Source organism: Gasterosteus aculeatus, chromosome 17 (assembly GCF_964276395.1).
Source record: "Gasterosteus aculeatus chromosome 17, fGasAcu3.hap1.1, whole genome shotgun sequence".
NCBI lineage: Eukaryota > Metazoa > Chordata > Actinopteri > Perciformes > Gasterosteidae > Gasterosteus > Gasterosteus aculeatus.
The window spans coordinates 15,477,219-15,500,866 of NC_135705.1; the positions used below are offsets into that span (position 1 = coordinate 15,477,219).

A 23,648-nucleotide genomic window follows, 5' to 3' on the forward strand; every position below is an offset into this window, starting at 1 on the left:
CGAGACCCGAACAACCACCAACTCATGTCATTTCTTCACACCCTCGAATCGCACAGGTGGGCATGTGTAGGCCTATTGCTCATTTACGCGCATGTGTGTCTGCGTGTGTCTGTGTGACAGAGACAGATAGAAAGTTGTGCACCCTTTGCTAGAAAACAACTTAGCATCTTGTAATTTAATATTATCACAATCAACCCGATGGCAGAAACTGGAGGCGATTCAAGGGAAACTAAACGTGATGAAGTGTACACATCAAAGGTGAAGGAAGAAAGCGAACCCTGTCACTCAACTTCCGCCAAAGCCAATATTGACAATGGATACGCACCCAAGCCTCTTTCTCTTCTTTTCCATACACATACAAACGTAACGCTATTACAAAAATAGGACTTTTTTATTCATCTGTGCACAATTCACAACGGAGAGACACACGTATCCCGTGTCAATGGCGCTGTTGCATAAGTGCCCTTGAGCAAGTTATTATTCATTCGTTGGTAACTGCGCCTTTTGGCACGAATCTGGGCCTGCAAACATTTGCATTCATACATTTTCTACATGGAATGGGTTTACAACAGATAATACAAAAGCTTGTGCAGCCAATAAAAAGAAGGGAGTCAACCCTATTCAATTGATTCTTCTGTTATATGATTGATTTAACAGAACGATTCTTACTGAAATAGAACTTGACAGTTTTAAAACAGACACAAAAAGATTCCAAAAAGAGTCAAAAGACAATTCTGATCCATCTGATTTAAGCTGTTTAGTGGGCTCTGTGATTCCTGTATGTAAATAAACGGATTAGCTTTGGGCTTTGAGAAATACCAATGAAATAATTGTTATTTCAAAACCAATGCGAAAGATCCCAAACCGGCTTATTTGAAAAAGCATCTAGATAAATGATGTTGGCTAAATGTGGCAAAACATAGAACAGTTAATAGCTAATATTAATAAAGTTAATAGTGGAGCTCTGGAGACGTTTTGTAAGTTATTTAACAAAAAGCAGCCAACATATTACAATATGTTACACGTGGTTACTGCTCTTAATAAGCATAAACGCATTTTCCGACTGGCTGGTAATGAACAGGTCAGAGGTGTTTTTCGGGGATCCTCATCTCCTTGATGTACAACTGGATGTTGCTTCAACCTGAAAACATTTTGGAAGACGACAGATATCACACATACAGCAAATATGATATACTGTAGGTAGATCAATAAAGTTACACAAGTAAGGTACACACCTTTAGTCAGATATAAGCTGTGGATATGGAACTGTAGGATCCACTACCTCTTCCTTAATGATGAAAAACAAAAGAAAGATTAAACTTCAACAGGAAGAATCCACAAACCATTGTACTTTTGATTACGTAGGAAAAGACAACTTTTACTGTATTTGGAAATCTACTTACTTCACAAAGTGGTGCCGACATTTTTTGGGTAGCCCTGAAAGCGAGAGCGCGTACAAACAAAAAAAAACACATTAGAGTAGCAACAAAATACATTTCAAACTAAGTTTAAGTATTTTAATTTAAAGGGGTTGGATTAGTTTGACATTCTTTAAACGTGTTCTGCCGATTCACTGGAGGACGACTACTCACGGCTGAAGTAGTACAGGGTGCCGATGAGGGCCAGAGCCAACGCCGCAACCAGTCCAACCAAGGGCCACAGCACCAGGGAGCCGCAGTCGCCTGGAGCGAGTGCGGGGCATGGGTTTGTTTAAATGTAGAATAGCTTGCTAAATTGCCATCAGATGGTTACCCTGTGTTTTCAGCACAACCAGGCATCACATTGTCTGTACAATAAAACGACCTCCTCAGTCGCATTTTCAGCATCGCAATCAGGTGCAGCGCACAAGATTTGAATCTTCGTCCACAGACAAAGGTGCTTCTTCATCACAAGCCACATTCAAAGTCAAATGTGTAAGCATACAAGACACACAGGTGATTTTATCCCAAATCTCACCCTGTGAAGGATCCTTCGTAGGGCAGCCGCACACTGGCTCCACTGGGGGTTTGGGTTTCGTGTGAGGAGGTAGCGTTGGAGCGGTCACTGTAAGGCAGAGACAAGTTATGACTAAAAGGAATCAAAGTTGAAATTGAAAGAATTTGTAAGGAAAGATTAACAGAGAAACCGATTATTTCTGACCAGTCCCTTTATTCGCGTCTTTGTTTATCATAAAAATTGGAGTGGAGAGTTCCTCTAAACTGCCATGGACAATCAACTCTACATGGAACATCTCAGCATATCATTATTTCAGTTAAAAAATAAGTCAACACTAGACATATTTGTGCCATCATGCACCAGATTTTAAACCCATAATGCCGTAAACGAAGCGCCTGAGGTCTCAGCACACAAACCTCCCGGCCGAAGAAGAATCCCGGACTTCCATGTTTCTGTGTTTTTCCTGTCCTTCAGAACACAAGAATAAATCCCTGTGTCCTCCTCTGTCACGTTGATGATGAATAGCGCAAAGCACGTATTGCTCTTCCTGCTTAATTTGAAGTGGGCCTCGTCCACTGGAGATCCACGGCCAGCGTTGTTGAATCTGCCGAGGAACTCTAGTTTTTCGTGGTTGTGGATGCTGCGGAACCAGTACACATTGTCACATAGGACGTTACCGCAGTCACATTCAATGACCTCCGTACTGTGGAGCACGGGATACTGAATCTTCACCGTGTCCTGCTGAAGGATCTGGCTCCAACCTAAGAGATGACATGAAGGCATGTTTGAGACACGCGATTGTGGTACATTTGACAAACACACAAACTCCCAATGATTGTGTGTGTGTCTGGAAAAGGTGACTTTGTGTCAGGACTTGTCCATTAATTGGTGTAAGAACCGTTTAAAGAAAAGCCTTGTGTAACAGTGCATGTGTTTCCAATTTTACAAAATAAAGAATAATTGTGATGAGTAAAAGCACATACAAGCACATACAAGTTGGTAATATGGTACAAAACCTACAACTGTAACCCAACGTTTCGCAAGAATGGAAAGGAACTCCAACTATGAAGAAACTTGTTGTTCACAAGCAAGCGATTTGACATTTATGCAATGTTCAAGTTCATTGGTAGAGCCATTTCATTTTTAGAAAGGTGTGTAGGCACATACCTGTTGCAATCGCTAGTCTTATGGAACGACTAAAGACGAGTAGAAATCTAAAGGCTTCCACTATGCGAAAGGTTAAATCTCACTGGGACTCAACTCATTTGGATGATCATTTTACCCAAATGCACAAACTGCACAAATTGCGTAACATTTGAGATTACACAGAATTCATTTCATCTCTATCCAATGAGTCACCGTACACAGTACAAATAAAAATGAAGTGAATGCTTTGATCAAGCCATATATAAAAATGAAAGTAAATATAAAGTTGACAGAAACATACCGCTGATTACGACGGCGTGTATATGTATGTAACAGGTGGGGAACAGGCGCCCTCATAATTGATTGTACCAGATTTGACACATTAAATTAATGAAATGAATAAATAAATAACAGAATTAATGAGCTGTAGCAGTACAATACTGAGATACAATTTAAATAACTCACACACAGGCTTCTGGTTGAGTAGACAACAACACATCCCTGGATGCTGGCCACTGACAAAGTTGCGAAAGAACGGCCGTCGCTTACGAATCAGCAGGGAACCTTGGAGGTCTTACCTGATGTCAGCGACACAGTCAGCAGCGTCCACGCTAAAGGCAGCGCGGACATTTTTCTCTGGTCACCGATATGTGTACGTGTCTGCGTATCTTGAAAGGCAGCTGAGGGACTCTGCGGATACTTTCTTTTCCTGATCTTTATCTGTCAGAGGTGATGGGAGGAACTGAGCTGGCAGGGTCCTGAGTCGTCATGGTAACACCCCAGTGTGACACACACGGGGCCTATCAGAGAGGAACATGCAGCAGAGAAGGTGCGCACGCACACACTCAGACGCACACACACACACACACACACACACCACTGGGAGAGAATACTTCATTTGAAATGTGACAAACACATGAGAGAAAACTGGGACAATGGTACCGTAAATAATACTTGACTGTCAACTTAAAAAGTACTTAACCAACAAATAATAATAATGTTTTCATTACTTGCTGTTAAAAGGGTGCAGGTTGAATACATGACACACAGCTGAATGTTTCATCAGAGCTGACATGACAACAAATCAAACAATAAAACAAGTAGTATATTCACAGAGCTGCAGTTTGCAGAGCTGTGGTCTCTTCCCAGGTGTGTGACCTAGAGCTCAGCGGAGCCACATGTGCAGCTTCATGCCTCCCTGCAGAGCACGGCGAGGGAATATCAGTGAGCACGGCCTAAACTACAGGTACTGCAAGCAAAGGATCGGCAATACAGAACCTGATCCACCATTCCGTGGGATTATTGCTAAATAATATTCACTGGTGTCTGTGAACAGCTTTTTCTATTCCTTCTTATTACTCACTTCTCTGTAGAGAGAACGGGGTGTAAAACGCATCACGACACACATCTACAGAGCACGACATTTTGTAGTGAAATCGTTGGATAGTAAAAAAATGTCCTTAGACGACAGAATGTTTTTCAGTTAATTAAACAAATGAAAAGTTTTCTTATATTTACTGTGACCTTTCTGAGTTCAACCTGTATTTTAAAGATGCTGCCCATAGAATCTTAGCCAGTTGCTAATAAACTACATCCAACTCATTTCTTTTTTGTGATATCAAAATATCAAATGGAAACATGACATTTTTTCCTAATGACATTAAAGATCTTTTTCTGCACAAATCGAGATCAGTTCATTCTACCCTTAGTGAACGTGCAGGTGCGACGGGCTGAGGTCCAGTTTCAGGCACATGAGAGGACATCAAAGGTTCCCTTTTGACAACGACATCCATTAGTTCAGTCACAAAATAATTCAACGACTTGAGGAATTGATTAATCCTTCAGGCTATAAAATGCCAAAAAAAGATGAAAATACTCATTGTAATTTTAGATTATTAGATGATGTATTTAAATTGTTGCAAAAAAACAATGTGAACACATTGTTTTCATTCTTGATTGATTAATCAATGTACGAAAGAAAGACAGCAGATCTTTAAATTTCCAAAACGCTGAGTAACCAAGGCTTGGCAAAACAGTAAAAGACGTCTTGTCAATTAGTTTTAGTGCTGAATTTCAAAATGAATCGTTTTGTGTGGATATTCTTGACACTGAGGTAAATATGATTGAATTGCATCAGATTAAGATACATAACTTCCCTCACAAGTGAGATGGCCATTTCTGAGCAACCATGACTTACCGACGTACACCTTTAAGCGTTAAAGAGAATCAGAAGATAGATTTTCTTGAAGCATCTTCTTAACCACATTAAAAGAAACATGCCCCATTAATTGACATATTTCATTTGGGGCCAGCCTTTCCAAAATCAGGAATGACAAATGTCTAATTATGCTCGATAAACCTGCTGCAATCATCCGAGTGTGGTTTGTGTATTGTACCTGTGTGAGAACGAGGGGTTAGGGTGCAGAATGGTCTGGCGGGGGTCTTAAAGAGTGAGGATGTGGGCACCGTACGGCACTACGGGGGTCGAAGACTGAAGCGCGAGAGGGAACGAGACCGCAGGATTCTTTGAAAACAGGAGATCTCAGGGGGCTTCAGAGGCGCTCGGAGCACATCGCTGAGCTGTGAGGCCTTTGTGGGTCCTTCTGCTCCGACGCTTTGAGTCAAGAGCAGCTTTCGTTTCTTTACTCCACTGCTCCAGTTATATGTTTTCAGACGAGGCAATTGTGGTGCATTTCATGCATTTGTCATAGATTTAGAAGTTTGTTTGGCACCAATAAGCAAATACTATTAAAGTTGTGAGCTCTCTCATGAAGCTCTTCATTTCTGTAGGACCTTTGTAGAAGACTAAATCAACTCATGTGGGATATATGTAAGTGTGTGTTTTGGGGATGTTTAACCTGCAGGCTGGGTTTTTTATGGCAGGTTGCCATTGCAGTAGTGTGTGACTATCAGACCACCAGTTCAGTCTGTTGTCTATCGAGTAACGAATACAGTCTGCTACAAATCTAGTTTTTAACCAAACCAGCTCACTGTCATAATTCATAAAGCTGCCTAAGACAGAAAAATGTACTGATGCATGTGTGGTCCACAAACCACCCAGCTGATAGTCAAATAGAAACAAAAACCACTAACTAGTTCTTTGATGAAATTGGTGTGTTGCCAAAAAAGGTCAAACCCTCTGTTGGCCTATTTAAAACAAAAAAGTAGTTCAAGTGTATCCTTACAAGACAAAGGATGGTTTACAACTTGACGTTACCTTTTTTTTTCAGTTGTCTTTAAGTGGCATAAACTTCCTTTGTTTCATCACAGATCACACACGTAAACCAATGTTGTCAAGAGATGTCCTCATTTTAACTTTTGCACCTGTCTGACCCCAAACACCAATTTTGATGTGCAAGTGCATCTATAACACGTGCGCTGTAGACTAGGGCAATGTCTCATCAAAACAGTCTTGATGTGCTGCAGAGATCTTTCAATAATCAACCGATTCAATTTGATCCACAACGTGCTGCACTTGTCTCGGCTGTCTGCGGTGTCCTCTGACAGCCGTCTTTAAAACGTCTGTGTTCCTCTGAGAGCACAAGTTTCAAAGGAAGTGAGCTGAGTAAGTCTCTAACATCTGTGGGCTTTTATTGGCGGTACTGATGCTCTGAATGAAGCTCGACAGTGCCCACCTCAGGCTGCTAAACGCCACAAGCACAGAAGCATATTGATGAATTGGTAAGTCAAGTGTACTTAGTGATCATTTCAAATGATAGGCAGGAAAAATCGGATTCTTATTTATCACAGCAAACAATGAATACATATGTGAACATTAATTAAATCAAATACATTATGAAGTGTCTTAGTGGAAAATAAAGATATTAAAGCTGTGGTTATGTATGAGAAACCAATCATTCATTCTTAAAAAGCACAAATTGACTCAACGTGGCTAGCCAGCTAGCACACCCACAGACAACTCGTTTGGCTGTCAGAGCGATAATAAAAACTGCTTCCTTGACGGCTGTCAAGAATATTCTCAAAATAGACAGCTTATGGTATTTAACACGTCCTGCTCACAATACCTTAATGCTTTTGCTCAACAGTTTATTAGTTCAACATCCTAGAATGGAGTCATCCCACAGCTTCTCCTCCTCTGACCTCGTGTGTGCTCTCATTTTGATTTTCTTCTTCTCTTTCCTGTATTTAGCTTTGGCTGGCTGGTCCTGTCCACACTCCCCCTGTTCAACATTCATTTCAGCATGAATATGCACTCCAGTCTCCTTCCTACTGAGCATCATGCTCTCTCGCATTAAATTGTCCGTCACCCGTTTCCCTCCTTCCACCTCAAAGTCCTCCTATCTGCATTTATTTTCTCTGCTTGCTGTGATTTTTCCGCTTTTTTTAGTTTGCGGTGGTCGTTTGTGGTGGTCGGATCCTTTTTCAGAACGGCATGAGCCAATCTCAGTTGGGTATTTAGCGACATGCAAATACCATGAAACGTCAAATGAGTTAGCTTTTTTTTAAATTTATTGACAATCTAGCAGATCACAGAGACTTGCAAGTAGCGCAGCGTCTTAAATAAAGTGATGTGATGAGTCCCGGAGCGGGGACTGGGGGCGTCGGGGCCATGAGTCCCGGAGCGGGAACGGGAGATCGCTGCGGCGGCCCAGCGGGAACGGGAGATCGCTGCGGCGGCCCAGCGGGAACGGGAGATCGCTGCGGCGGCCCAGCGGGAACGGGAGATCGCTGCGGCGGCCCAGCGGGAACGGGAGATCGCTGCGGCGGCCCAGCGGGAACGGGAGATCGCTGCGGCGGCCCAGCGGGAACGGGAGATCGCTGCGGCGGCCCAGCGGGAACGGGAGATCGCTGCGGCGGCCCAGCGGGAAGTCTGTGCTTCCTCTGGCCAGGGCTCCTCCTGGGATTTAAAAGATCCCGGAGCTCGAGGCAGGCGAGCTGATAGCCCCTGGGACCAAAGATGAAGTCGGTCTTACGCCGCCAGAAGGGACTTCTCTCGTCCAAGTACTCAGGTCCGTAATCTGGCAGCGGGTCTGCTGAGCCCTTCTTTGGTCGCGTATATCTGTCAGGGGGTGCGTGGGGGAGGCAGGATTCAAACGCAGACTTCTCCGGAAACAAAATACTTTAATAGTCGAAAAGGGAAAATCAAAGGGCCAACGGGCAAAAACACACAGGCAAGAAACTACGGACATCCACGACTATAGACAATGACGCGACAATTGACACAAGAGACACACGGCTTAAATACACAAGGGAGGTGCAGGTGATTGGACACAGGTGGAAACTATTAGACGATCACAGGGGATGACGGGACAAGGCAGGAAGTGAAGTTACCCGGGGACACGAGTGGCAGAAAACTACAAAATACAACAGGAAGTGAACCACACCGTGACAGGTACAGAATTTTATTATCAATTTTTCTTCTTAAATGTGCTTTTCGTGACCATTTTTCGTCCTCCTCTTTCCTCCAGAGTAAAAATAACTCGAGAGAATGTATCGTGGAGATGACTAGATTTAGTAACAGCATTCAAACTTCCAGCAGAGTGATTGTGTACAACAATACAATGAACATGTAATTTAATAGCAATATTTGAGAGGTCACTCACCCTACCTGGCCAATTTACTGCTGATACTAAATTATTAATAAAGTAATACTAATTTAATTAAATGCATTAAAAAATGAGAACCTCATAACTGTATACCACTGGATTGTTTGTCATAGCAGAACATACATACTTTAACAGTGTTTGTGTAAAATGACCATATATACAAGTATGCACAGGCATTTGAGATTAAAAATATTTTTATTTTTCCTTTAAGCAACAATGAACAGCTGTATTTTATTTGATGTCACAGAGCAGGGCAACGCCACGCATGATCCAGTGATCTGGGGACTGGGACTTCCTGGTTGGCAACACCACTGCTGTGATGTAATTCAGGTCTGTTCGCCTCGGTTTCTTGTAGATGGGGCAGACATAGAGCTTTGGATCCACGGGGGCAGTGGAGTTGATGGCAAACATGTGGATGACTGGCAAGTCTGTGAATAGCACTTTGGCTGAGGACTCAATGAGATGGGTGTTGTTCTTGTCCCATCCGGCGCCCTCCAGGTACAGACCATAAACATAAACTCCCTCCTGTTGAGGGGAGACAAAGTCCGTGAGGGAATAATATCAAGAAAAATATCAATTGTTCACTTTTTTCATAATCAAGAGCGGATAGAAATTGCCATACTTATTGCAATGTTCCTCCAAGTATATTATAGATGCAGATGCAAGCTGTATTTTAAATCTGCTAGTATTATTGATTTTCTCCATGCTGTTTGACTCACTGTAGGCGATGCTGTGATGTCTTCCCGTGCATGCTTTAGCACTTTGTTGGTCAGCGTGACTGTGTCCAGAGCCCAGCCTTTGTTTGCCCTTGTTACTTCTTGCCTCATAGCCGTTAAGAACCCTACAAACATCCCCCATCGAAGACGTTGGCACAAAACTAATGTCAACTTAACCGCAACAGATGGTGTAAATGGCTGGAATAACTGTATTAATACAACTAATGTAGATTACGTGAATTTGAGTGTTTATATGATTTACTGGTGTGACATAATAATGTATTTCTGTTAAAAAGTCCAGTTACTCACCTTGTGGGTTGAAGAAGCCTGTCATCCAAAAGGTTTTAGGTCTGCCTATAAACACCCAGCTATTGAACTGTTTGTTTCTCTCCAGAAGTTCTGTGAACCAAAAGCCCAGTGTGGATGACTCCCAGGAGATTTTTCTCCACAGTTTTGGCACACGGGCATCAAAAATATTGTCCAGGGCATCACGGAGATTCTATCAGCAGATTCACAACACAATTGATAATAATTTTAGAATCAGGATTAAAAATGACTTTTGCACTTTACTTCAAATTAACATGTTTTAGTGTTCTAACATTTTGTGAAAATGATTGACCTGACCTCGCTCATTATGATAGTGCCATCTATGGCCAGTTTCAGCTCAGTCAGACTAATGCGAACCACATTGATGATTCTTTGCATTCGATCCACCTCCTGACGTAGGAAGATGTTCATTGGGTTCATAGCTCCCATCTTCATCAGCTTGGATTTGACCTTAACACGTAAACATTGCATAGTTTGGATTTTAGTGGGTGCAGAAAGTGGTGACACAATGACAACAAAAACCAAAATAGCTCACCTCATGTGGCACGTAGTTAGGGGGTAGTTTCTCCAACATCTCCTGCGCCAATTTGTAAACGATTGACTCGCGAGTCGCTGCTGATCCCCCGCCGCTTTCCTTCGGCTGGATATTTGTGATTGTGTCTAGCACCTCAGCAGATGTGTTTGTCTGATACCTGGTCCACAGCAAACACAAAGCAATGCTAGCAAACAGGCTACACTTTAATTTTACATTTAGGAAGAACAGTATCTTTGTCATTAATTACTTGTGCACTGCTGTCTTGTTGTCTATTGTTACACTGTCTACTGTCACGCACCAACCGCCAAGACAAATTCCTTGTATGTTTGACATATTTTGGCAATAAATGTTTCCTGATTCCTGAATAGTTTGAGGAGGTTTTCTTACGTGATATCAGCATTAGAATGCAGCCCCAGCGCCTCAGGTGAATCTATAGTGGGCAAGCTCTGAATACATTCCATGTACTCATCCACTGTCTTGCGCACAAAAATGTTGTACCCCGTGTAGAAGCAAAAGGACGGGTCAGACATCTTTTTACTGAACCACTCCTGCAATGAAAAGCACACTGTCATGTGTTGTAATAAATCAATAATAAATAAACGTGTTGATCAAGGAGAATGAACAAAAAAAGTGTGATTACACGGGCAAAACATTTGAGCAGGCGTTTGTCATAGTCATCGGTCACCCTTCCTCCATACTGCACTTCGGCTAGCATGTATCGTACAGTGTCCCAGGACACATCCTGTGGGAAAGCACAAAATGACAAGTGAGGGAAGATGATAAAGGCATCTTTAGAGTCGGAGTGCTGTCACCTCATTCTCACCTTCCTGGGGCCACAATCATCCAAGTGTCTCTCAACAAATTCGACACTTGCAGTAAAATCAGCAGAGTTAAATTCATATGGTATGTTCCAACCCAATGGTCCAAATTTACGTCGTTCCTCAAAAAAGTAATAACACAGGTTTAAGCATCATGTAAAGTGAAGGAGCATCAATTAAGATTCATTTTTATTTTTAAAATAACTCTCTAAACGAAGTTAAGTGTTACAATCTTCTCATAGCATTTTATAGTCATGTTTAAAAGTACCTGCATTAATATTCATAATGCATTATAAGCGCAAAAAAAATAAAACATAAGTAAAAGAAATGTTTGAAAAGAAAAGCTACAGCAACTACAGGACTATGTCAGGATTCCCTTTAGATTTGAGTTCACTCTGAAGAGCTACACATGACTCCATACCTGCACAGCGGTGTGGAGAAAGGCCACACTGTACAGGATAGGCTTCCACATGGGCAGGTTACAGACTTCCAACTGATTCTGGGATATTCCGGCGAATGTTCGTTTCAAGCCAGCACGCACTCCCTGAGGTGGATCGTTGGTAAACTTTATAGAGGACTAGAGGTAAAGAGGTAAGAAGAACCTGCTCTGAGAATGTACAAGTAGAGTGCACACAGGATGTCAAAAGGTATTTCAGGAACTAATACAATAAGTAATACACGAGGTAAGAATTTCCTCATTCACAATACATAGCTTTGTAAAGCGTCACCTGCAGGAGTGTGATGGAGAAATGATCGTGTGGTTCTGTGGTGATCCAAACCCTGACAGTATCATGCATGGTCTCTGCAGTTGAGATAGTTTCTAGCAACTCATCCATGAACTCCAGGCCCAGGTGGCAATTTTGCAGAAGAACCCAGCCCCCCTTTACATACACAGATGCAGAGGCCACAGATCAGATGAAATAGTCATCACAAGTATTAATTCATACAATGTAATGGTTCACTAACTCATACATATATACATACCTGCATCATTGACGTCTTAAGAAGCTTCCTTGCATGCACCTCCTGCCCTTGGCCCATGGAGACAGCTCTGCATTCTATAACACAAGCCAATGTAGTGAGATGACTACATAAAGCACAATTCTGAACAGTTAAGGTGAGAAGCTTGTAAAAGCTGTACGCTTTAGAGGGCAGTAAAGCTCACCAAGGTTAAGTTTCTTAGCAAGCGCTTCAATTTGGTCTGTGGGATCTGAACCCATAGAAAGGAAGCAAATCAAAGGCGTGCGAGGATCACTCTCCTCCCATGTGCCGTGAAGGCTCAAGATAACCGGTTCGGCAAACTTCTCGCCCAAGGATTCTCCAACATACTTCTTGGCCTGAGACAAGGTACGGTCAGGGCACCAAGACCTGGGAAAGAATGAGCCTGTAAGAATATTGTATTAAACATCATTGAACCCATTAGCAACATGACTAGTAGCAGCATCCAACCGTATCAACAAAAGTTTAAGGAAGACATCGAGGGAGTTGTATCCGTCTGGGATCACACTGTCCTCTGGGGCATCAAGATTGAGCCATGCTTTCCAGGGTTTACCATTTTGCGATACCTAGAAAGAATTCATTCAGTCATTGGTAGCTTGTGAGGACACTTTTATAGGCGATTCTGATGTAAAATGAATGGAACTCTAGCTCACCTGGGCTGTGATATTAGTGAAGTGTGGCAATTTGCTGAGTTCCACTAAATTTAGCCATACCATATCTAGGATCCAACTGAATGGTTTAGGGGGGCAGGTCTTGAGGTCAAGAGCAGCACCACCTATTTGTATGTTCAAAGGAATCATCATGTTAAGGAGTCATCAAAAAGATGCATTCATTTTTCCCAGCAGTGATGATCGTCTTACCTTTAATAAGTATTTGAAAATGATCATGCTCTATTTTTTTATTTTGCAAGTCGATCTTGAGAGCCAGCAAGAGTGTGAAGATGAACTTGTGGTTTTCATATAGACCTCTCACTGTGTATCTGAACACTTCATAGGTCAGATATTCAATGATGTTTGCAATCCGCTTTGGAGTTTTAGACGACTTCTCCGACCTGCAAAAGAATACTTGTGAGAGTAACAATGACAAATAGGAGTGTGCAACAAGTTGTCTCTTTATGACACAATGACAAGAGTGAAAGGGGCAGTTATTTACTACATCAGCACCCTTTACAGTGCATTACAGCACCCATAGCCTGGCCGCTTTCTACCCTTTTCAAATTTACATCTTGTTCTCTTGGTCGCTAGAATAACACACAGTTGGGTTTAGCGCTGGGTTGATTTGCCACATTGTGAAAGTTCCATGGAACCCCGGTTTGGACATATTTCTTTAAAAACTGTTTTGGTGAAACCATACCTTGCCAGTGACAGGTCAAAGATTTTGAGGAACTGACCGAGGGATGTTTGGTACATGACATTGACCATGCTCATCTCTGTGATGAGGAAGTAAAGGGTGCTGCCTCGGGAGGCAACAGGCCGATATTCTGCTTGAGCTATGTTGATCTTGACCCCTGCTTCTGCTGCCACACTGAGCTTAACACCAACTTCCGCTGCAGTGTGCTTAGTTGTACTCAGGATGCTGATCATTGAGTCATCATCAACCAAGGAACCTTTATTTACAAAAACAATTTTATTTGTAGTAATACATAATTGCATTACCACTATGGCTTTACAGCAAATAGCTCTGACCTCCACCAGTAACTGTTGTGTCACTGTACCTTTGGTGCTGCTGAGTTTGTACAGCAAGTTGTCTTCCAACTCCTTCATTTTTCTCTTGTTGGCAGTTACATCCTCAATTAGTTTTAATCTTTCTGCCTCTAGTTCCTGTCAAAATGTGCAATCATATTTATAGTGTATTAATAAAATAACAAATGAATAATCTACACCAAAACGTTTAGTAGTACATTAATATATTCATACAGTTAGCCTTAACAAAAAGCCTCTGTCGTATCGTTGCCTCAATATCTTACTACTGTAAATACACCGTTTGCTGTTATATTATTATATATATTATTAACCTCTAATAAATAAAGTACAACATAGAGAAAATGGATACTGACATATTTCTCTCGGAGGATGACGCGACCAAGTAGCTGGTTCTCGAGGCCTTTCATGTTGACAGTGAAATCAATGATGGATGTCTTGGCACTGACTTCTGGGGTGTATGCTGGATTAGGCAGTTTGGTGGTTATATACAGCTGGAAGCCATTCATTACGCCTACCTCTTTGTCTCCCACTTTAACCTACACACCACAAATCCAGGGTTTTAAAGAGGACTCATTCTGGTTGTGTTGCTGATTTCAAGGGGGAACAGCAGGTGCATTACCTTGAAACTGGTCCCAGATTTAATAAAGTTTTTCTCAAGGACATTGTCCAGGGCAGGGTCTAGATCCTCACACACGTCTTCAATAAGAAGTGGGTGTCCCAAAGAAAGACAGTCTTCCAAATGAGAGCGAAAGAACTTGTTGTTGAGTGAGGTCACCTGAAAGAGAGATCGCAGATTAGTTACATACTACATACTAGCAAAAGAGCTCATTTGTGTTGAACTGCACGTGCACCATGTACCTGGAGAGAATTAGCCTTTTCTTTTTCCTTAATCCAAGCCTTTCCCTGAGTCTGGGGATCTATCAGGAGGGGATATCTTGTTGCTTTTGTGACAATTATGCCATTCTGCACAGACAAATCATCTCCTGGAAGTCCTTGAAGGTTCCACTCGCTTATCTTAAACCGAAACAGGAGTTTGTTTCATCACATGTTGAACTCTTTCTGCAGGGTACAAATTATGTAAAATGAAAGCAAATGTATGTTGCTCTTACAGTGGGAGGGTCCACTAAGTCAGAAATGAGGCTGAGATTTTCTGTAAATGGGATTTTATGATTCCTGAGCTCCTTTTCCCAGATGTCCTTCAATAACATGTCACGGAAGCTCTGGTTGAACGGCCCACAATAAGACAAGAAGCCAGTGAGCTGGAGCACATCCCCCACAAGTCTGCCAAGAACAACAAAAAAATTACCTCATTTAAATTCTTACAATCAATAAATAGCTAATCTCACCTGAAAGAAAACAGACCTAATTTTAATAATATATGTCACCCCTGACCCTTGAGAATACACTTCAATAGCAAATTAGGTTTTCTTAACCGACCTGTTGATCTGTGATTTAAATTGCTTGCTTTGGTTTATCCAGCGAACTTTCTCCTCACTAAGTCCATCTATAAGTGCAGATGCAGCCTGCATTTTATTCCTACACATCTTCGCATCATCCAACAAGTCCTGAAAAGGGCAATATTTAAAGTGAGAAAAAAAGTTAGATTTTTGCTTAAAATACTACTAAAAATGTTAAACCTATAAGGTTAAACCTCACCTGTTTCTCTTTCATGGCAGCGTCACATTTGTCCTTGACTTTGTCAAACTCTGCTTGCTTTTCAGCCAGCTGAGCCTCAGCCACGCCAAGCTCATTATTAGCTGCTAATAGCCGGCTGGCCTGAATGGCCAGGTTAGCCTGCACAAAGAGAGAGGGCATTGTAGTTCAGAAAAACAAAATCAGAGAAGTATCATAAATTTAATAATCACGTCTACAATGCAGTTCTGTTCTATGGACTCCCTTAAACAGGCATACAACGGGAGCTTTGAACCCAATAGTGAAGTCATTAGCCAATTACATCATACAGGGGTTAGCTGCTGTGATGAAGATCAACTTTACCTTGAGTGGCAGCACTTCCTTGTTGATACCACAGAATGTGGCCATTGCCCGGGTCCACGCTAGCAAACCAGCAACATTACCACATACTTTCTTGGCGTTTTCCATTGTGTAATCCTCCATTTCAAAGTACACCTGCAGCAGCTCTGTTGTTTCCGAATTCATTTTGTCTTTTTGGAACTGCTGGAGGGACGTTAAAAACCCAGATGCACCAAGGAGCTAAAAAGTGGACAAGGGGAAATTGACAAAATGCAGATGTAAGTAACTTCACAATGTTCATTATTTTTAGAATGTTATTATTACCAACACTCCAAAACACAGAATACTGGACCTTAAATCAAGGCCACTGTAATCTATGTTAATGGGTTTACAGAAAGGGCTTACAATGTGCAGGTTACAAGTAACCAAAGCACAATACCAACTACTGAAATCAAAATGTATAACTGAATTCCAAATAGGAATATTTTCTATAACCTTTTGTGCTTCTATCCAGGATGGCTTAATACACAGTCGTTCTGGATCAATGGAGACAGAGTCGAGCTTCTTCTGGAACAACAGCAGGCAGCAGTCCGTAATCCTCATTATCAGATGTGGAGGCTTGGATAATTTCTTCACAGTCGCAATGTCAGCAGGCTTGATTGTCTGTAACATTTTTAGTTGTATTATGCAGTGCACACTGCCTATGGTGTGAATACATTTTAAGTAAAAAAGTCAAACAAATCTTACATTTAGCGCAGCTGTAGCCTCTTCTAAAGCTGGCCTGGCAGCCTCAAGTTTTCCCTCGGCAATAGATTTCTCTATCTCAATTCCGTCCACAATTTTCCGGGCTCTATCCTTCACAACCTGGACCTCGTTCTTTACAATGGTAGCAGCTTTGGCACTAACAGTCACCTCTGCCACCACCTATGGGAATGCAACAAAAAATGTCTGGCATAAGAAATGTTGTCCCATAAATACCAAAAGCTGCTGATCTTTCATTCAGTTTTCAAAAGCTCGGTTGATTGCATAACTCCCTTTGACTGATTAATGAACACAATCTGCTCTGTAAACCCCACCACCCAACTCATAATCCAATGTGTGTGTTACTTGCTTTTATGTCTTTTAGTAGAACATGTACACATTACTTTATACATTTCCATCCATGCATATCTTGTAAATGATTGCAGACTTATTGTTAAATGTACCTTATCAGCATTCCTCGATGCTATTTCAAGCTCTTTTTCCTTGACTTCAAGGTCTTTGGACAGTTGGGCTACAGACTTACTAGCCTCCTTCAGTTTGTCCAACCCTAGAAAGTGGTAGCATCTTTTAAAATCAGATTTCCGAGTAGGCGTTCCTTACATGTCATCTACATGTCATAACGTTGCTGCTGAAGCTTTCTTACCAACATTCATGCGCTCTGCTAGTGTGTTGATAAAGTTGTGCTTTTCAGAGTACAGTGTTTTGTACCCATTTACAAATGAGAGGTAGGATTTAGGGGTGACGTGAGTTCTTCTTCGAAACCTGAAAGATAAACAGAACTTTAAATTCAGGTAAAATACTTATCTGTTACATTTGAGTGAGTAATATCCAGATGTTCTCAAGATTTTAGTGCAGTGTGTATGTAGATGTGTGTTGTACCTTTCAAAGTAGCTTTCACAAGTATCAGATACATTTTCATGATAGGTACCCATGGTGGTCACCACAGAAGCCTTCACAGCTGCAGTACAAACCATTGGAAACTCCGACAAGAAATAATTGGACACAGCCACCAGAGCCTCTTTAGGCCACGGGGTGAACCAATCCATAGTGCAGCCAGAAATTAACCCTGGGAACTTCAAGGATCTGGAACAGAACTTCTGACCCGCCTTTCAAGCAGAGCAGATGACGTAATTCAAATGTGAATGGTCCCTTTTGAAGGGGAAGCTTAGTAAGTTAATGTTTAATACAGCAATTAGCAGCGTTGAAACAGAACAAATACAGGGAAATAAAGGAATACAAAGTATCTGACTACCTTTAGAATACTACTTTTGTGTAATAGATATAACAAAGTTCAACCTACCGGCGAGAAGCAAAGAACTACATGCAGATTCTTTCTGGCCCGGGATATAAAGTAGTCATAAAGATTGTCAAAAGTTGGTGGCACTCGAGGAAACTCCTTTTTCATCACAAGCATCAGGTTCTGGGTTATCTCAGTGATCTCATCTTTAGCAAAAAGGTTGGACACCTGCACAGAGATAATTGACAGTGAAGTAATTGGGAACAGTAAAAACTTTCCCCCAATAACTGATTTTTCTTTCCTTTTTTTCCTGTGTTAGGGAATGATGAATTGCACCAATGATAACTACCAGATGGACTTCTATATGGTGTCATAGAAGTGGATAGCCAGCTGGAAGCAGAATCCAACCAGTATATTTTACTAATGGGACTGTGAGTAATCTGCGACTTGTTACTGGCCCCTTGAGTCTGACTGTATCTTCCTATGTTTCATACCAACTTACCAACACTAAAGGGAATGATTGCTGCAACTGCTTACAGTGGAACTTTAAATTCTAATATGAAACTGGATAATATATTTATTAATAATGCATTATATTTCAGTTTTTTACACTTTAGAGTAAAATCTGAATCTGCACCGTAGTAAGAAAAATTTGCTAGATTAACATAGTAATACAACATTTCCTTCCTTCCTGTAGAAGTACACACAAAATAGTAAAACATTGCTTAAATTATTTAGTCTTGCATTAAGTTACAGTATTAAATCCAATTTTGTTTATCTCCAAAAACATTGTAATAAATATAAAGCTGTTCGGGACCATTTCAGCTGTGCCCCCATGCTGTTGGCTCCTTTGCCCAAAGGTAATGTCGGGCCCTGGTGTTTTCCCTCATGAATCAGAGTGTGCTTCACCCGCGTTTCTGGACGTAATAAGCCACGACTTGGGTGTTTGATGCATTTATGATATTGCAAGTGTACTACAGGGCCTAAGGGATTGCTGCGTTGATTCTGAATGGGCACTGCATGAGTATTGTTTAAGGTTTTACTGTTGAGGGGAGTTCCTCACCTCTCCAGAAGAAAGAACATTGTTGAGGTACTCAAGAAAGGCGTCTTCTTTTATTTCATTGTCTGTGAAGATGAAGGTGATGCCTTTTCCGTCAACGCCAGCTTTTTTGTACAACAGCTTCAGGTCATCCATGAAATTGCTTATATTGTATGTTCTGATGGAAAAACAAAAATAGCAGTGTAAGAAAAGAAGGATATACCTGTATATAAAGTTCACAATTAACGACATCTGGATAACAACAATTCATGAGATACTTCTAGAGTTTACAGTAGAATTTTGATCATCTTAAGAAATTATCATAAAGTATTACCATACCGATGGAAATGTACAAATAATTACAATAGTTAATTATAATTATAACACAAAAGTTGACACTTTTCCTTCTGCTGTTTCTACCTTGTCAATGTGATCTGGAAGACGCTGTATCCAGCAATGTACGAGGCCAGGCGAGTCAAGCTCTGTTTCCCAGATCCTCCAACTCCCACAAGCAGGGCATTGCCATTGTCAGTTCGAATGATTCTTGAGATCTATACAAAGGCAAGTCTCAAATAAATCAGAATAACGTATTGCGTGCTCTGCTGGATATTCATCGGTTGGATTGACTTTTAGTCTGACCTTGACAAGATGAGTCATGGCATCCGTGAAGAACACCAGATCTAAGTGGGAGCCTCTTACAATCTCATTATGTTGAGTCTGATACATTATTAGCTTTTCTGACAGGAACTCAAAATTTGGCACCTGGAAGAAGATCAGTTTGCTTTGATTTTGGTGACAGTTTTATCCATCAAAAGTACAAATATGATATGACGATCTAAATACAAAGTCCGTACCAGTTCATAAACTTTGGGAGCATCAAAACAGGTATTATCATCTTCTCCTCCAGTGGGCTCAAGAGGATCTCGGAGGAAGTCCACAAAGTACGGCTCAGGATGAAGTTCAGGGACAAGACATGGGTCAACATGCTCTTTAATCACACGGGATACAGCCTTCACAAACCACTCTCTGTCCCCTGAGCATATGCACCTATAAATCAACATTCTTTCAGTTGCAATTCTAGCTTTTGTTGTACTTAAAAGGGGATTTGCTGTATGTAAGCACTTCACCTGTCAGCAATCACTCGTGTACATTCACTTTTGAAAAGTGCCAAGAGAGTAGGCACATCATTACACTCCTGGGCCTTAATGTTCAACATCCCTTGCCAGATCCTTGACAAGTCTCTCAAATTGAAGATGTAGTGGAACTTGGATGGTGTAGGAAGCATTTTTACCTTCAATGAGAAATTGAATCAGGTCATCTATAATCTATAATATCAAATAATCAATAATGTAAGTGATTACCTTTGTCCACTGCCATACAATCCTTGCAGCAGGCACAAGGCGCTTCACCAAATTTGAAATCTCAATCTTGAACTTCCTGCAAGCATGGAAATATCCACAGCCGATTACACCTGCAGAGAAAGAGGATGACAAACAATTGATGTTATTCATGAATCCAAAATAAATCAAGTAAGACAGAAAATGAATCATTTTTGAGACTGCTACCAAAGATCTTATCGATGGATGTGTTGGACGGCAGAGTACAGTTTATGACAGTAAACTGTCTCTTCAGTCTTTGTGGAATGTCGTTTCTCCCACCACCAGGATGAATCATGGCAGCCAGAATCTGTACGTCCTTAATTGTGGTAAAGTCTCCTGGCTTGTCCAGGCTGTACATGCCGCTCATTTCCATCATCTGGCGTACTATCTCATTGGTAATCTAGTTGGATAGTTGCATACAGCAGTTACTCAGACAGAACATGAATTTGTGTATATATATATATATATTTAAAGAAAACTGCTATACAAGCACCTGATCTCCCCATTCATTGACAATGGGCATGTTGATATCATCAATGAAGACTGTCATGTTGCGTCCCCCTGGGGGTCCATAAGTGCTCCCAATCCTCTTCTCGATGTAGCTTTCCATTGTTCGCTTTTATTGGGGAAAAAAAAAGTTGCAAACGATTCCAATCTGTACAAAGCCGTGCAAAGATAACATAATACATACTCTACCTGAAACATCAGTGGTTCTGTTGCAGATGAGAAGTTCAGGGACTTTGACAGGTCTGTCTCAGGATCATATTTCTTTGTGTAACTTTTTATCATTACAGTCTTAGCTGTCCCTTGTTCACCAATAAGTAGTACAGCCTATACAAATACAGCATTCATTGTTCACTGATAAACATTAAAGCACAACATGTAAACACATTTTATAAATGAAAATACTTCCATGAGTTTAAAATAGATTAGATCACCTTGCGTTGTTTGGCAATAGTCTCCAGCAAGAAAGATGTTCTTGTGTTGTCCACATTTGGCACAAGAATGGAGGCGTAGTCTGGCACAAAATCCGTCGGATAGACATACTCCCCCACAAGGACATTCCAGTGACACCATTCACCTGAAACAGAAGTTGGCAAACTTCAGAAGATAGAAGCGCTAGATGAAGACAGTAAAAAGGTGGCATTTATTGTATAAGAAGACTGTACCGTTTGTGTTGACCATGTACTCAAATATAGTCTCTCCTGGCTGTGTTTTAGGCAAATCGATGCCACTGCCATGAGCTCTGATGTACTCCTCTAGTTTGTCTCTATCCTCTAACTCCAAAATGGCTCCCAGGCTCCACATCAGGCAGAAGACAAAAAGACGTTCAAGATGTTTGCTACTGGCCAAGCCCCCTGCCTTCTTGGTTGGAATGAGGCCCTCCAGCAGATTCACCGACTGAGGGTGGATCATACTCAGATAATTCAGTGTTTCATGGGAAAAGGTTAGAAGCATCCAAAGTGAGCATATTTCTGATTACATACCTGCATTATGTAGTTGCATTCCAGAAGCTCCATTTTGGGTTTAAGATTATGCTTCATATACAAGTAAGCATCGTCAAATATCCTTTCGTACAAATTCACAATGCTGCCTGCTTTTTTTGCAATGTGCTTGTGAGCCCAGCCCTACAAAAAAAAAGTTTTCCGTTTTCATCGGAATTATTGTTTTCTGCAAAAACTGTCTTTCTTTAATTATTTAATAAAACAACTCTACCTGGAGAATGGGTTGCCAGCTGAGAGCTGAGGAGCTCATGAAGACCATTCCCACCCGAGATACAGTAGCGGGGGAGGCATTATCCATGTTGTGCACCTCAAACACCAGCTTGCAGGATGGCGACATGGTGATTCGGTCACCGTTAGCCAGGGTTAGAGTTTTGTTATCATCCAGCACAGAATTCAGGTTCTCAATCCATATGGCGTCCACGGGGCCATCGAGCACAATCCATATGAATTCCCCTGAAGTACAAGAATTCTTAAAACCATCATGATTCAATCCTTCAATTCTCAAAGTCTTCTTTCTTCTCTTCTACCCCTTTCACATGTTTATATACTATATCTGTAGTTCTGTCTCAATAACATATTTAGGGTTAAGCATACATCATGCATAGTAGGCCAAAAAGTCATCTGTTTGCAAAACAAATACAAGGCTAAATGGTTTCAATCTTGCTTTGTGATATAATAAAATAATGGGTTTTAGGATGTGCAATCTTTTATACATAAAGGCAATTTGTGACAGGAATTGAGAAGTATCAATCAGAATGTGTATTTAACTCTGTGTTACAAACCTTCCTTGGCTTTCAGTGTCCTCCGCCACAGAGTGGAAAAGATCCCATCAGTCCAATCATTGGTGGCTGCATCAAGACGACCAAACATCTGTGGTGCAGTGATCGCTTTGGGGTTCATGCGCATCTCCCTGTGCGGCGAGCCGCATTCACTCATAGCTCGCATGAGCAAGTTGATGACTGTGGTCTTACCAGCACCACTTGGGCCCAACATCATCAGGCCATGACGCACCCTTGAAGTCTCGTAAAGCTGATAATGACAGTAGCATGAACCTATTAGTTACGTATAATCCGAACCATGGCTTCACAACACACAAAACGGTGACTGAGAGGAACTTTTAACTGTTAACAGAACATAAATAAATGAACTACTAATGCCTCTTTGTGACCAACATAATTAACAAGATAATCAGCAAGAGGGCTGTCTATATCTATATAGTTATGGAGGTGTGGGAGAACCCTGAAGAAGGACGCTTGCCACAAAAAAAATGAGAGGCTGAAACTGCCATTTTTTGTCATCATTCCCTGTTCCTTTTGTAGTGACTTCAAGATTCAGAGGAAGATCTTTTCAAGTACCTGAACCAGTTTAAGGTTCCACGGTGGGTGGTTGACAATACCAGCAAGCTCAACTTGATGGGAAACAGCAGCTTGAAGTTCAACATACGTGCTCCCATCCAGCAGGATACCAGGGAATAAGTCATTGATTAGGCTAAGGAAAAGGGGCTCATCCTCATCCACCTGAACAATACCAAAAGATTCACATACAGTCTCAGCTGACAGAGTACTATGCTTCCAAAGTATATCATATAATGTAAAGTGGTTAACATGGAGTTCGGTCATACTAATTTAGAAAGATTCATGTCTCGCAGCACTCTCATGACGGTGCTGGACTCGGTGTCATCAGGTCGTGCTCTTTTATTGGCCCCAAGTGTTCTTAACACGGACAGAATGTTCCTCAGGCCAAAGTCATAGTGAACCTGGCAAAAAGCAGAGGCTTTGTGTTCATATCATCAAAATCAAACAAAAACGGTAATCAAGCGCTGGCAACAAACTTCTAACCTGTTTTGTAAGCTGTTCTTCACACAATTTGTAGAGAACAAAGAATTTCTGGGCTAAGACGACATTCTCATTGAATCCACAACTGGCTAGTTTCACTCTCATGATGATCTGCCAAAGAAAACAGAAGAGAGTTGACCGCGGGTGAAAACTAGCGCAGGTGGAGTAATATTA

General features: G+C 41.4%; 2 protein-coding genes across 3 annotated transcripts in view; both read right to left on the reverse strand.

Annotated features, from left to right (window-relative positions):
* Positions 1-372: 372 nt before the first annotated feature.
* The window catches only part of cd8b (cd8 beta), a 42,571-nt gene continuing 19,295 nt past the window's right edge, over positions 373-23,648 (reverse strand). The window contains exons 1-7 of one of the 2 annotated variants that reach the window (XM_040204610.2): positions 3,660-3,852; positions 2,352-2,696; positions 1,957-2,043; positions 1,593-1,682; positions 1,404-1,437; positions 1,236-1,288; positions 373-1,141 (exon numbers count right to left, since the gene is read on the reverse strand). In XM_040204610.2, the coding sequence (XP_040060544.1) occupies positions 1,279-1,288; positions 1,404-1,437; positions 1,593-1,682; positions 1,957-2,043; positions 2,352-2,696; positions 3,660-3,711 (618 nt within the window). In that variant the 5' untranslated portion in view covers positions 3,712-3,852 and the 3' untranslated portion in view covers positions 373-1,141; positions 1,236-1,278. Of the gene's footprint in view, positions 1,142-1,235; positions 1,289-1,403; positions 1,438-1,592; positions 1,683-1,956; positions 2,044-2,351; positions 2,697-3,659; positions 3,853-23,648 lie in introns of those variants that run through there. The other variant, XM_040204609.2, reaches the window with a different exon arrangement.
* The window catches only part of LOC120835571 (dynein axonemal heavy chain 8-like), a 30,410-nt gene continuing 15,586 nt past the window's right edge, over positions 8,825-23,648 (reverse strand). Inside the window, exons 47-93 of the mRNA XM_078091703.1 lie at positions 23,478-23,585; positions 23,261-23,395; positions 22,995-23,156; positions 22,422-22,668; positions 21,851-22,092; positions 21,622-21,762; positions 21,304-21,535; positions 21,073-21,215; positions 20,831-20,965; positions 20,628-20,750; positions 20,321-20,534; positions 20,117-20,226; positions 19,883-20,046; positions 19,610-19,802; positions 19,395-19,517; positions 19,176-19,306; positions 18,780-18,933; positions 17,780-17,944; positions 17,359-17,585; positions 17,123-17,241; positions 16,923-17,026; positions 16,465-16,641; positions 16,213-16,380; positions 15,742-15,957; positions 15,403-15,540; positions 15,184-15,311; positions 14,856-15,027; positions 14,605-14,760; positions 14,366-14,521; positions 14,100-14,282; positions 13,758-13,863; positions 13,397-13,649; positions 12,904-13,094; positions 12,697-12,818; positions 12,494-12,609; positions 12,210-12,412; positions 12,029-12,102; positions 11,773-11,925; positions 11,466-11,621; positions 11,050-11,166; positions 10,867-10,968; positions 10,614-10,774; positions 10,227-10,383; positions 9,989-10,141; positions 9,674-9,863; positions 9,368-9,489; positions 8,825-9,173 (exon numbers count right to left, since the gene is read on the reverse strand). Coding sequence (XP_077947829.1) covers positions 8,880-9,173; positions 9,368-9,489; positions 9,674-9,863; positions 9,989-10,141; positions 10,227-10,383; positions 10,614-10,774; positions 10,867-10,968; positions 11,050-11,166; positions 11,466-11,621; positions 11,773-11,925; positions 12,029-12,102; positions 12,210-12,412; positions 12,494-12,609; positions 12,697-12,818; positions 12,904-13,094; positions 13,397-13,649; positions 13,758-13,863; positions 14,100-14,282; positions 14,366-14,521; positions 14,605-14,760; positions 14,856-15,027; positions 15,184-15,311; positions 15,403-15,540; positions 15,742-15,957; positions 16,213-16,380; positions 16,465-16,641; positions 16,923-17,026; positions 17,123-17,241; positions 17,359-17,585; positions 17,780-17,944; positions 18,780-18,933; positions 19,176-19,306; positions 19,395-19,517; positions 19,610-19,802; positions 19,883-20,046; positions 20,117-20,226; positions 20,321-20,534; positions 20,628-20,750; positions 20,831-20,965; positions 21,073-21,215; positions 21,304-21,535; positions 21,622-21,762; positions 21,851-22,092; positions 22,422-22,668; positions 22,995-23,156; positions 23,261-23,395; positions 23,478-23,585 — 7,536 coding nt within the window. The 3' untranslated portion in view covers positions 8,825-8,879. The remainder of the gene's footprint in view (positions 9,174-9,367; positions 9,490-9,673; positions 9,864-9,988; positions 10,142-10,226; positions 10,384-10,613; positions 10,775-10,866; positions 10,969-11,049; positions 11,167-11,465; positions 11,622-11,772; positions 11,926-12,028; positions 12,103-12,209; positions 12,413-12,493; positions 12,610-12,696; positions 12,819-12,903; positions 13,095-13,396; positions 13,650-13,757; positions 13,864-14,099; positions 14,283-14,365; positions 14,522-14,604; positions 14,761-14,855; positions 15,028-15,183; positions 15,312-15,402; positions 15,541-15,741; positions 15,958-16,212; positions 16,381-16,464; positions 16,642-16,922; positions 17,027-17,122; positions 17,242-17,358; positions 17,586-17,779; positions 17,945-18,779; positions 18,934-19,175; positions 19,307-19,394; positions 19,518-19,609; positions 19,803-19,882; positions 20,047-20,116; positions 20,227-20,320; positions 20,535-20,627; positions 20,751-20,830; positions 20,966-21,072; positions 21,216-21,303; positions 21,536-21,621; positions 21,763-21,850; positions 22,093-22,421; positions 22,669-22,994; positions 23,157-23,260; positions 23,396-23,477; positions 23,586-23,648) is intronic.